This window comes from Chenopodium album, chromosome 6 (assembly GCF_948465745.1).
Source record: "Chenopodium album chromosome 6, dcCheAlbu1.1, whole genome shotgun sequence".
NCBI lineage: Eukaryota > Viridiplantae > Streptophyta > Magnoliopsida > Caryophyllales > Amaranthaceae > Chenopodium > Chenopodium album.
Genome location: NC_137839.1, coordinates 74,130,329 through 74,143,711, shown reverse-complemented (window position 1 = coordinate 74,143,711; position 13,383 = coordinate 74,130,329). Strand labels below are relative to the sequence as shown.

The 13,383-nt window shown below is 34.0% G+C and overlaps 1 protein-coding gene and 1 long non-coding RNA gene across 5 annotated transcripts; one reads left to right on the top strand and one right to left on the bottom strand.

The window, feature by feature from the left end:
• Positions 1-435: 435 nt before the first annotated feature.
• LOC145635257 (protein GID8 homolog) lies at positions 436-7,160 on the bottom strand. 4 transcript variants are annotated; one of them, XM_081686544.1, is made up of 7 exons: positions 7,021-7,160; positions 6,725-6,748; positions 6,340-6,499; positions 6,120-6,226; positions 1,246-1,377; positions 934-1,090; positions 436-790 (listed from the first exon to the last, which is right to left on the bottom strand). In XM_081686544.1, the coding sequence occupies exons 2-7, from the start codon at positions 6,725-6,727 to the stop codon at positions 669-671; spliced, it is 681 nt and encodes a 226-aa protein (XP_081542670.1). In that variant the 5' UTR covers positions 6,728-6,748; positions 7,021-7,160; the 3' UTR covers positions 436-668. The 4 variants fall into 4 exon arrangements, with proteins under 4 accessions (XP_081542670.1, XP_081542668.1, XP_081542667.1 ...); XM_081686542.1 differs by having other exon boundaries at positions 6,725-6,799; positions 7,021-7,147; XM_081686541.1 differs by having other exon boundaries at positions 6,725-6,814; positions 7,021-7,146.
• Positions 7,161-7,389: 229 nt separating this feature from the next.
• On the top strand, positions 7,390-9,241 carry LOC145635256 (uncharacterized). Its single transcript, XR_014113817.1, has 3 exons — positions 7,390-7,486; positions 8,206-8,280; positions 8,803-9,241. It is a non-coding gene; the product is annotated as an uncharacterized LOC145635256 (long non-coding RNA).
• Positions 9,242-13,383: the final 4,142 nt, after the last annotated feature.

Genomic DNA, 13,383 nt, shown 5'->3' with positions numbered 1-13,383 from the left:
GAAGGAGTGTTCCATGCCCTTGTGGCTCAGATCGTGCCATTGGGTGTGACTCTTTGCTTGGCTCAAGCCAACTCATTGCCATCTAGGGCATGATATTCAATGCATTACTTGACACTGGATTGAACTGCGAGAGGTTTTTAATCTTTCTTTGTCCCATACAAAAACTCAGCCTTACTGAACAACTCAAGTTGGCAATCCAATTTGCAACTCATGATAAACTCAAAACGTCTTCAAAGTGTGAAAGCATGGGATGTATGTTGTAACAGTAATTTCCAGAAGCATGGGATGAATGTCATCAACCATAAAGGTGATTTTTCTATGGACATCGATAAGCTCCTATTTAGAAATGATAGTCGATTTAGGGAGTTATTAGAAACAAAATACATTATAAGTCCCCAAAGAAAGTCAGTAAATTTCCCCAGAACAGCAACAAAAACTTTAAAAGCACTGACATTAATGAATTATCATCTGTGCAAATGGGCAATGGCTCAAAAGTCACTGAAAAGCTTTAAAGAGAGATGGAAAAAATGGTCCTAACTATTAACAATATATCCAAGAGGAAAGACTAACAACTAAGACTTTTCAGATTACAAGCTTGAATCCGAGGTACGATAGCTTGACTTTGAGATACAAGCTAGAGGGGGATAGAGCATCAACTTGCACACCTGTTAAATGGCAGGGTCTTCTAGCTTGGCAGATGACAAATCGTTTATTCGAGGATAAGAAGCTTTTTCATCGAGTTGATTTTGAGCCCATATAAGCATTTTCAATAAGCTTGGTAGCTTGGGATCTGGTAGTGAAGACCATTGTTTGTAACAGGTATATCAAACAAACACAATGAATCAGAAATTGAAAAGAAATAACATAATGGCAGTAAAGTATCGAATTTGTAAAAACAGAGAGACAGAGATAGATGAGCAAACTTGAGCATACCTTTTTCGTGACTCTGACTTGTGAGAATGGCAGCATTTACCTCACTGGCTGTCTTCAAACGTTGTGATATGTCCAGAAGCTCCCCAACTGGGCAGTTAGAGACATCTTCAAAGGCGAGGAGTGCAACAGTTCTCTCCAACTCTTCTAGGAAGCTTTGCTGTGATACATTTCATAATTTAATTAACACCATTAATAATGACAACATTTATATATAAAGAGAAAGAATGCAGTTCTGACATCTATAATGTACAAAAAAGACTATTTGAAATATGTACAAATGACAATTTTTCTTTAAAGGAGACAAAGGAGTACATTTTCTTCCCCCCTCGGAGCAAGCTCTTCCTGAGCGAATTCCAAAGCCTCTTCTATCTTCCCATTCCTGATCAGTTCTATCAATCTTTGTTGTTGAAGATGGAAAAACAGTTGTGGGTTTGTATCAAGTATCTGGAAAAGATATTATCAAGCAGAGCAATCAGATTAACATACAGAATAAGGAAATGACTGAAAGTAAAACTTGTGAGTTATGATCATATACAAATTTCAACAATTAGTCGTTTCTAACTATCATCAAACAAACAATATGGATTACTTGGAATTGGGTGTGTACAAGTATACTGCCAAACACCAACTCCAGGTTTTCTTTATGTCTGTCAGTGAACAACATCACAGTGAGGTTCCTCTAAAGGCAGAGTTCTTTGGGAAATATAACATATAGCCAAACAATCTACTGCAGCAGAGGTACTCATGAAGACAACTTGGCTAGTATGGAGTACTTTATACATGCTGAGTAATATATGGCAAAAACTATATGATGTCTACCAGTCCAATATAAGCAGGCAGCAACATGCTATCTAAAACAGAAAAGTCATGGCCCAGTGGCTCTAACCAAACACATAGAGTAAACGCCTAAAGCATGCCCTCCACCTACCTCTATTTTCAATCAAAACAAGTAAAATCTTTGGAAGTGAAGCAGCTATGAAGAAACAGAATAGTAATGATAAGCTGCTCATTCCTAGAAATGTCCTGCTACTGGTATAATGGTAGTGACTTGTTTGATACTTAGTTGAATAAAATAGTGCTTTTGTAATGCTTACTGCTATCGAGAACTTACAGGTAAGATTCATAGAGCAAAAGCAGTTGACTACTGATGATAAAGCTAGACTGAGATACTTGGAAGTTGGGGACAGACCTGATTTAAACTTAAAACTCAAGCAACGCTACCAACTTGGTTATATTTTGACTCGAATCAAGCTTGACTCAAGCTCACACTCCTCCACAAGATGATTCAAGCTACCCTACCATCTACCTAATATGATCACTGATGCATGCTAAAAATATTGTAAATCTGGACTATGTGTCAATATGGGACTATGTGTCAATACAATGTGCCAGCCAGAACATGTGAGAGACTCCACCAAAATTCTGTTATTTCTTCCATCTAAAAGACCAGATGGCCCCAGGCTCACAGTTGAAAAAATGAACGAGTTTTAAGTTTTTTTCTCTTTGATAAGCAGTAGTAATAGCTTAATTTTAATTCTAGAAAGAAAACAGCAATAGACTGGAAAAGTGGAAAGTAATCGTATATCCTTTTCATTTCTTCTCTTTAAGAGGCAGTAGTATTTGAGAAGTAAAAAGCAACATCTCCACAATTTAGCCTTTAATTATCATATTTATCAACAACTCCATATATTAAAAAGGCACTTCGCATAATGTTGCACCAAATTATACATATTCAAACTGAAACTGAGGGTTCCCAAACAAAAAAAAAAAAAACAAAGGCTCATTTGGTATGCAAGGGGGAAAAAACTTTATAATAAAATCTTGCTTTAAAACGCTTACTAAAATTAGTCTTTTCTAAAACATTTAGATTCAGGCAATCCACCCAAGTTAAAGATTCTGAAATAAGTATATAACCAATTCTATTGATGATAGACATAGTATGGCAATCTCATTAATATATTTTTAAGATAAAGAATTTATGGGTCAAAACTTCAAGAAGGTAATACGACATTTGAAATTGTGAGTAGAGATGGAGATGGGAAAGTGGTCATGAACTCATGCCCGGCTCCAAAGAATCAGGAAAAGATTGCATTCTTGTGGCTAAATAGCTAGGATTTTCATAAATAAAATGCGTAATTGAAGAGGATTACATCAGTGTCATCAGAAAACAAGGTGAGATGCTTAATACATTTTCTGACACAAAAAAACAACCTAATGGAAATGAATCGCTACACGTTTGGCTATCCCCAATCACTTCAGCGAGGCCAACAACGTAGTTGATTTATGGCTTATTATGGGCATCAAATGTTCCTCCCTCACTGTTTGGTTTGATACAACAGATGTAATTCTAATTTCCATCACTTGTAAGAGTTTTTTCAATTACGGCTTACATTCAGTTCTAACCTAGTTTTCTCTCCTTAAAAAAATATAATCATGATGTTGATGACAGAGACAAAGAAAATGAAAGCAGCAATGAACAATAATACATTTACATACAACGGAGAGGAAGGTAAGGTCTTCCATATGAGAGAGAAGACAAACTATAAGCACATAAGAGTTGGATTGGTCTTGGACCATTGAGAAGCCATTAGGGCTTAAAGTCCAACTAAGTGAGCATGCCTAGTGAAATACGTTACTTGACTATTCATTTAACCTCAAGTTTAAAAGCATGGGATGTATATGCCGCAACTGTATTTTCAGAAGTATGGGAATGTCATCAACCAAAAAGGTGATTTTTCTATGGACATCAATAAGCTCCTATGTAGAAATAATAATGGCCGCCTTTATCACTAATAGCATTCAGCAACTTCGTATATTACTAATAGTTTATTTAGGAAATTATTACAAACAAAATACATTATAAGTCTCCAAAGAAAGCCAGTAAATTTCCACAGAACAGCACCAAAAAAATTATAAGCACTGACATTAGTGTATTATCATCTGTGCAATGGCTCAAAAGTCACTGAAAAGCTTTAAAAAGAGATTGGAAAAAATGGTCCTAACTATTAACAATATATCCAAGAGATAAGCGATAAGATTGACTCTGAGATACAAGCTAGAGGAGGATAGAACATCAACTACCACACCTGTTAAACGGCAGGATCTTCTAGTTTGGCAGATGACAGATCGTTTATTTTAGGATAAGCAGATTTTTCATCGAGTTGATTTTGAGCCCATTTCTGACACAGTTTTGTGTTCAATTACCGACTCGGATATATTACGATAAAGTTTCATGATTTACTCTCTTTCCTACCATTTCTTACACAAACCTCACATGCTTTCATCCCTCTCCTACCCTCCCTGGTTTTTGTTGGTATGTTAAAAACAAAAAAGTAAAAATGCATACAAACTAGAACTATGTTGTGCCTAATTTCCAAATTTTGGAATTAGAGCTCTAATCCCAACCATTTTCCTGATAATATTTTAACAGTAAAAAAGTTTCTCAAAGAATAAAGACAAAATTATTACATAACATATAAGGGTTGCAGACCTGACTAATCCAAATTTTTAGATGCAGGAAGTATGATTGTAAGAATCATTTCATAGCAGATATGGGGAAACATCCAAGTTCAGGTATGATAAAAATAAACCCAATATAAATTTTGAATCAACTACTTAACACTCTTCATCCATCACCCACGTACATCCCAATGGTCCTACCAATAGCATCTACAGAATAATGTCTGGTGAATGGAATGCACACCACTTGGTCCTAACAGATAACAGCATATAAGTATTACTTCCTAGGGACAAAAAGGATACATCCAAATCTCCACTATCATTTCCCTCAAGGACATAGCACTGTGTCGAGACTCATGCTGCGTATTCTGGTCTAGTGTTCACTCATAGAAAAACTTGTCCCTGTCTTGATGATCGCACTTTTTATTAAAAGAAAAAACATTGAGCAGCCAAACTACTGACAAGCTTTAAGTAAAATAAGTGCTAAAATGATAAGGTACATGATTGCTAGGTTGCCTAGGTATTAAGCACCCAGAATTCTTTACTCGATATTCCATGGTCAATCTAAAGTCATTGGAAATAAAAAAAGGCTATTTCTATATTTCTATTGATTATTTCTCCAGTTTCATGCTACATACTTGGTCACAATGGCCCCAAGGGTATGGGCAAGAACTCAAACGCTTTGATAATCGCAATTTAAAAGCTGCATGAAAGATGAAATGAAAGAAGGGAAATTTTGAACAATTGAACCAAAGACACATAGCCAGTGCCTCAACTTATCTATTAATACAAGGCAAGTGTTCAAAGGAATTATTTTCCATTGCAAGCCTAAGTGAAAATATCTAAGACCATGCTTGCCATAATGCCCTAGAACCCTTAAGAGAGTGCAAGAAGTGGAAGAAACATGTTCAAATGGCCTATGGAGGTCAGTGGGACCAGCTTATATAACAGGATGATAGAAGGGCTTGTTACAATAAGTAAAGACTACGAGTTAGTCTTCAATAAACTAATTATATTTGCAACAACAATGTGCTTTTACGAATACGCTGATAACCGATAAGACAGTGCAAGACCAAGTAGGTGTACCATTTACATTATACAAACATAGTGGCACCTATGTGCAAGAAGTTCAATTTGAACTTGGTGACACTGACACACATTATAGAATAGGTGAAAAAATCAAACAAAGTTGATAGAGAGCAGAGAGACCAATGAAAGGCTAGTTGATGACTTGGTGCAGCCATGCAGGTGCAAAATAACAACAATATGTACCAGCGTGTGAGCTCATTACCCGTAGCTGACCAAGTTCTATTTTAGATTGATACACACCGTATGGGCTACAGGCCGTTGGTAGCTAACAGCTATCACACCACTCTCATAATCACTTACTTTAGACTATCAATTTTATCAATATTTAAGCTATATGAAACCACTAAGCACAAATTTTTAACTTAACCACATTCAGTCTCAAGGATCTCATCAAGCACGCCATCCCAAAGCAATAACCTTGTGTAAGTCAAGAAGATGAAGGTACAGATGAACAAACTGATCTTGATAACAATATATTAAAAGGACATGGGGGAAGCATCACCACCAACTATCACGCAATTTGACACACTGAATTGAAAAGACAGGGTTTAAACTAAAGATATCCTTCTATTGATGAACAAAGAAATAAAAAAGAAATCTCAAATGATGAGCTATAACAGCTATTTAGGTGCACTAACCTCTGGATTCAAATCATTAACTTTCTCAATTGCGTCCTCTACATTTCCACACTGTACAGCCTTCTTAACCGCCATTCGATCTGTGATTGTTGCAAGATCAATATCCGCTACGCATCATTAAGGAAATGCAAACTGAAAAAATGTCATGATACAAAAAGGAAAAAATAACAGAACCGATACAACATCGTAATGTATAAATTACAACACAAAGAAAGGATACGCTCGGTTCCAGACTCTGAACGAAACTTCTCCGCAGCATCAACATAACCCTCAGTAACAAGAAAATTCATCACTAATTTGTTCATATCCTCCTTTCTAATCTTTACATCATTAAGCTTTCTCTCCCACTCTTCCTTTGTTATCACTTTTTTCGATGTCGCCTACACACAGCATAATCTTATCAATCAAATCCAGTCGACTCGATAAACCAAAAACAACAACATAATCTCATCTATCAAAATCAATCGATTCAATAAACCGAAAACAACAACAAAATCTTATCAATCAAAATCAATCGACACGATAAACCGAAAACAACAACAAAATCTTATCATAATACAATTCAGACTGCATAATACTGGAAAAAGAGAAGAGAAGATGATTACCATGGATTCCTGGATGTATGCAAGCTGACGAACAACCCAAAATATTGACATCAGTTAAAATATCTTCAAATTCATCTGAAAATCAAAGAACTAATCCTACTAATTACCCTATATCATATCAAGAAAAACACTAGTATCATTGATATTGACTCAATTGTGAGAATTAAACAAGAAAAATTAGGATGAACAATGATTTTTCAGATTTTCTAGTGTAATTAGCAGATGCATTGCGAAAAATTAATCGAGAAAAACTAAACCCTAGTTCAAAGTTGGAAGATGCAAGAAGAGAGAATTACCTAAAGTGAGTGATTTAGTATTTGATTTTCGGGAGATTCGGCGATTTTCTGAACGATTTCGTCGGCAAAGTTTGATAACCGGAATCGTTGATAGCCTTTTCCTCTAATCTTCTATAGTCCGTATTGGGTAGGAGTAATTTAACACTTTCGTCTCATATTATTTGCAACAATCCTTAAACCTTATAAAAATGCAAAATTTTAACTGTAGCTTATGAATAATTCCTGCTGGTGTTATTACAGAGGTGCCCTTGAATTCAAGGAACTGACGGTTTTGCCCCTGTTTGGTCACGTGGCGTTGATTCCAATGACAGCTGTTGTTGCTTTTCCTTACCAGAGTTGGTTCTGACTTGCTTTTGTGTTGATTTAGCCTTTGGTTTGTATCGCTCTTGTTTTGGGAGTTTGCGGTTGGGATGCTCAGGTGCGGGAGTAGGCTGCTTTCGTCCGGCTGCCTGTGCAGGAATGGCTGGTATGTTTTTCTTGGTTAGCTTGTTGTCGTGCCTTTGATTGGTAGGCTTGGGTTATTGTATTATGTTCTGTTTTAGGTTTGGTTTTTTGTTTCTGAATTAAGGATTAGGAGGTTATAGTCGGTGATGTATGGTTTTTGGTTTGGACTGCCTTACTTGGGCTCTACTCCAGTGTCCTTTTCCTGAAAAATTAAAAAATAATAGTTTTAGAAGACTAAGGGATGACTTCGTTGTGCTTGCATTTGCCGTGGCCTATATATAGCCTGAGGGGTGGGTTTGTTTTTGGATGTGGTGGTTTATTTGTGCTCAATTACAAATTCTCTTTGTCTTTGAGCTATCTGAGTTGCCTGTGCATAGGTATTCTTTTGAGAGGTGGTTTCATTACATTTTGGTTTCTTTATGATCTCGCAGATGTAATTTGGACTACAAATTTTGAATCCCTGACAAATAGGACTTTGAATTTATGAAATTATTATTAATAAATTTAGACAATTTACCCGTAATTTGATCTAGATTATTTGTGTGGGTGATAGCTGTTTTGCCTCTGCTTTGATTATGGCGTATAGATTCCAAGAGCTTATTGATTATTTGTTCTAAATTGATCTGTTACATATTAGCTGTATGCTTTGCCTAATTGTATTTTAAGAGAACAGCTTCTATTTCCACTGTTTTTGGAGTTTATTTGTCCCCGGTTTAAATTTGTGTTTTTTCCGGGTTACAGGCTTGCTGATTGCATTGCTTGTGGGTCTGCTGTTGCAGAGTTGCTTGTTCTGTTGGGGTTAGGAGATCTGTGAAGGTATCTCTTTTGTTTCTGGCATGTACTTTTTTTTGTATATACTTCTTACCGGGCTTTATGAGTTCATGATGTCGCTTAGCTATCTGGAATTGTGTTCTTATATGTGTTTTTAGCATTATTGTTTGGTGCATTTAGCAGCTTGTGCAGTGTAGTGTAATTTTTTATAGCTTAGCTTTTTTAGAGTTGCTAGATTTAATTATTTCTTAAATTTGGTGCATTGTATCATAAATTGTTGTAATGATAATAATATTTAAGAAAAGAACTAAGGAGAATTCATGTATTAAGGTTGTGAATGGATAATATTGCTCAAAATGGCAGGGTTGCGTATGTACCTAAATAAATATTAATGAAATTAGGATATGATTTCACACACTTACATGGGTTAGACTGTGATAAAAAGTTGCTTAGCTGAAAAAAATGCAGAACTAGGAACTATACTTCAGAGCACAGGTCATTCTGTTAGGTTAGTACTGTGTTGCTTTCAGATACAGGTCCGCTGATTGCATTGCTAATTATGTACAGCACTTTTTAAGGACACTGCTGAAAAGAAGGTTCAGAGAGCAAAGAATAATCCAGAAGCAACAAGGCAATTCCCGAATGAAGGCTACCTAGAATATATATATGCAGTTATCATCTTTTGCTATTAAGGTATTAGTGGGAATCAGGAACTATGATGTGAAAGTTTATTAAATTTGAAGTAGCTTGTGCATGTTTAAAAGGAACATTTTGGACATCTTGTGTTCCCTATAAACATCAACTATGTATATAGTACTAAGGATATGTAGGTACTACTGATGTTTAGTAGCAGCACTGTCTTAGACACTTCCTCTTAGCAGAACTGTAGTATTTTGCTTGTACATAGTAATGCTAGCAGTCAGAAATTGAAAGAACTATCAGGTCACTATGTTGTATCTATTTGCATCCTTAAATCAGGATGCCTATATATATAATATGAATTAAGTTGTTATACTTTCCCACCTTCACCTTTAGTTTCATAGTTATGTGTTTTGCTATCCTATATAGCAGTGTTTATTACATTTTTCAACAACATTTCTACCTTAATTAAAATAATGCTCCTATTTTTTATGTTCCTTTTAGTCTTCCTTTCTTATGACCATTGTGCATTTTAACTTCCACTTCTTTCGAGTGAAACAACAAACAGCAGAATGTTGCAGTTTACATTTCCAAATCTACTCATTTGTGATATCTTTCTGACAGTAAGTTCCCTTACTTGCATATTCAGCTTCATAGAACAATGAAACTCTAAACCACTAAAACACTGAAACAAATTACTTCATTACCATTCTCATCACAAACTTAATACTTTACTCCTGCACGAACAAGTTTTATCCTAATATCATCCTGCTTATGAATCTGTATTCATAGTTTTGCACTTAAAACAGATAAACACAATGTAAACTAGAATTCCTCTTACATCATAATGAAAGATAATAACCTATCTGCACAATGCCAGAATTCCTCTTTTCCTTTATTTTTTGTCAAATAAACAGCAAACTAAAGCATAAAAAGATACAATAAACTTGACACCAAAGTTCTGGCAATTAACCTAACAACATTTTTCATCCCTTGCTATCATTGGTTCCCTGAAATTAGTCTTTGGTCCACAAATCTGCATCATTATTAAATTAGTACATTTGTTCATGCACACACACAAAACACCTGATATGCTATGTCTTTCTTTTCCTCTTTTCCTTTATTTTTTGTCTCCCCTTTTCTCAATAAACAATACTAACGATCATAGCTTACAAGCAACACTTATAATCAGACAACTTAAACATACACATATATATATGACTACATTTCTCCAAATTCACCAAATTTCTTTATCGAGCCGTCGGGGGAGCACGCGCATCGCGCGTGCTCCAATGACTAGTTTGAATAAAAGTTAGGGTTTTTCTAAGCTACGGAGTATGCCCTTAAGGTAGCCGAGTTTTTAAGAGCAACTCCAATGGTTGCGAAATAGCTTGCAATTTTAATAATTTTCAGGTTAATAGCCAAACCATTGGAGGATAGTTTAATAATTAGCTTGGCCAAGCTAATGCCAAGCAAATTAGCTTAGCTAGGCTAATTAGCTTAGAAATTAATTGTTTCTAATAAAATACTAATTATTTAAAAAATAAAGCTGAAAAATCTAAATGCTAATTAGCTTAACCGTTGTGGCATAAATTAGCTAGAAGGAAAAATAGTTTTGCAATCCTAGGTGGCATGGCAAGCTAATTCGTTGGAGTTGCTCTAAGGTGTACCCGTACTTTTTCAAAATTTTCAAATTTATTTGTGCCCCTCAACTCATTACCTTTAATGAATGGTACTCTTATTGGGAATTTCACGTCACAACATTTAAAATAACTAATACGAAGTAAGGCAGAAGTATGTCATTCAAAATAACTAATCCTACTTGTTTCAAGAAAAATAAATAAATAAATAATCCTACTACATTCTAATAAAGAAAATGATATGAGAAAGAAAATGCATGAGTACACCTTAAAATCTCGACTACTTTAGGAGTATAGCTTAGAAAATGCATGAGTACACCTTAAAATCTCGACTACTTTAGGAGTATAGCTTAGAAAATCCCTAAAAGTTTTGCTTGGTAAAGAGTTTTTTAGAAACTTTTTAACTTGTATATGGAACACTATTGGAGGTTTGACCAATTGGCCATTTAAAAAGACTAAGGGTCTGTTCTCATTGACTGAACTAAATTGAAATGAACTGAACTGAACTTATTAGAGCTAAACTAAACTGAACTGAACTGAACTTATTAAAGCTTAATTGAACTTATTAAAGCTAAACTGAACTGAACTGAAAATAATCGTATGAGAACAGACCATGGGTGTTTGGTAAATAGCTTATTGAAAGAACTTTTTTTAAAAAAGTTCATCATAAAAACTTTTTACAATTAGCTTATTGGAAATTAAATACACTGAAATAACTAATATAATAGCTATTTACCAAACAATTTCATATAATCAACTATTACAACTAGCTAGTCAAATAAGTTAATTTAACTAGATAGTCAAACTAGTTAATATATTCAGCTAAAAATAAGACAAAAGTGTTGATGGATAGTGTTTAATCATTGCAAATAATATAAAATGGAGGTAACATTTTTTTTAGGTAAGATTAAGGACCTTATCGGACCAAAATCTCTTGCAGATCAATCCGACTCACGTCAACGGACTAGTTAATCTAGCCTTATTATCATTAATGAGGATTGAACCACCTCAACTAGACTTGGTCCATATATGTTAAATTGAGATAAAGTAACTCGGTGAAGGAAATTAGGATGGGAGAAATAAGGTTCCCAACCGTATTGTGTCGTGTCATATTATTGTATTCATGTTTGAAAACAAATTGCTTATATATATATATATATATATATATATATATATATATATATATATATATATATATATATATATATATATATATATATATATATATATATATATATATAAATGCCATGTTGTATAAACTCGTTCAAATAAACATATTCCATCAAAAGTGTTTGGCTTTAATTAGTTTTACACATATGGTTCATGTCGCTTTTGAGGTTTTATACTAAAAAGAATGTGTCTGATTTACAAGATTTCCCATAATATTGTTGAAATAAAAATCAATTCCCATAATACATTGATTTAAAAATAAATTCCCTACATAGTGTCCACGTAGGATCGTTTTTTGCTTTTGGTTCAACTTAAAACCACTAATGGTAATAGCGGTTTTAAAAAAGAGACCGCCTCTAACAATAACAGGTCTCTTTGCGTCCTTGGTTAATTCACAAGGCATAGTCTATAGGAAAATTATTTCAAAGAGACCGCCTTTCAATACGACAGGTCTCTTTGTGTCCTTGTTAATTCTTAGCCAACAACAAGAAAAGAGAACGCTGACAATTACACTTATAACTTCAAAGAGACCGCCTTTCGATAAAAACAGGTCTCTTTGACTTTATTTTACAAAAATTGCAAAACCGCTAATACCGTTAGCGGTTTTAAGTTGAACCGAAAACCAATCCTACGTGGACACTACTTTGGGAATTTGTTTTTAAAACGAAGCATAATGGGAATTAATTTCTATTTTAACAATATTAAGGGAAATCGTTCAAAATATACTCAACTCCATAAAATTATCCAGTCAATTTTCTTAGAAGTGTCTTGCTTTTTATACTCCGTATTGTATATTTCAATTAAATAATAACTTATTCTTTTACCCTTCATTTTTATTCCTCTCCTTGTTGATATCATTTTGGAAATGATAAATAAGCTAAGCATTACTTTCAAAATAAAACAAAAAAAAAAAGAATTTTTTTTTTTTACTTTTACCAACAAAAAAAAAAAAACAAGAAATTGTTTTTTACCACAAAAAATTTTAAAAGTTTTATTTTACCACCAAATATAATTCTAAAAATTATTTTTTCCACCTACCGTTAAGAAAACCGTTAAATCTAATGGTTTAAAAAAAAACTTTGATTTTCGTGCGCAAACACATGCTCTTCATAGGTTTAGGGGGAATTTTGGTCCTATGGATCCAATTTGAGGTCAAATTGACAAAAAAATGATCGAAAATGTCTCGTTTTGCGTGTTTCACGCAAATCGAGGTATTTTTAAATACGGAAAACAAGACATTGTTGATCATTTTTTAACAATTCTGACCTCAAATTAGACTTGTAAGACCAAAATGCCCCCCCTAAACCTACCAATGAATAACATGTTTTGCGCACGAAAATCGAAGAATTTAAAAAATTCCGTTAGATTTTTGGTAAAAACTTTTTTTTTTATTTTTTTATTTTTTTATTTGGTGGTAAAAAATAATTTCTTGATTTTTTTGTGGTAAAAGTCAAAAAACCCAAAAGATAATTCAAATGTTCCCAAGAAGGCTTGACATGTAAAATTTTATAGGTGGCCTTGAAAGGAAGACGATTACTAATTCTTCTAATGCTTAGATTATATAGACTTTCCAATTAGTAAGAAAATGAAATACACATTAGAAGTACTTCATAGCTACAAAGCAAGATTTAATTCCTCTGGTAAGAATTCCTATTTTAGACTTTAGGGGCATAGGATTCCAATCTGTTTATAAGGATAC

What these genes read in the sequence shown, in the direction of transcription:
- LOC145635257 (XM_081686542.1), bottom strand. Translation starts at nt 6,775, where the DNA reads ATGTCAATATTTTGGGTTGTTCGTCAGCTTGCATACATCCAGGAATCC. An exon ending in TTAATGATTTGAATCCAGAG is followed by an intron (nt 1,378 to 6,119) that starts GTTAGTGCACCT and finishes TATCTTTTCCAG; the next exon opens with ATACTTGATACAAACCCACA. An exon ending in AAGTCAGAGTCACGAAAAAG is followed by an intron (nt 791 to 933) that starts GTATGCTCAAGT and finishes CTTCACTACCAG; the next exon opens with ATCCCAAGCTACCAAGCTTA.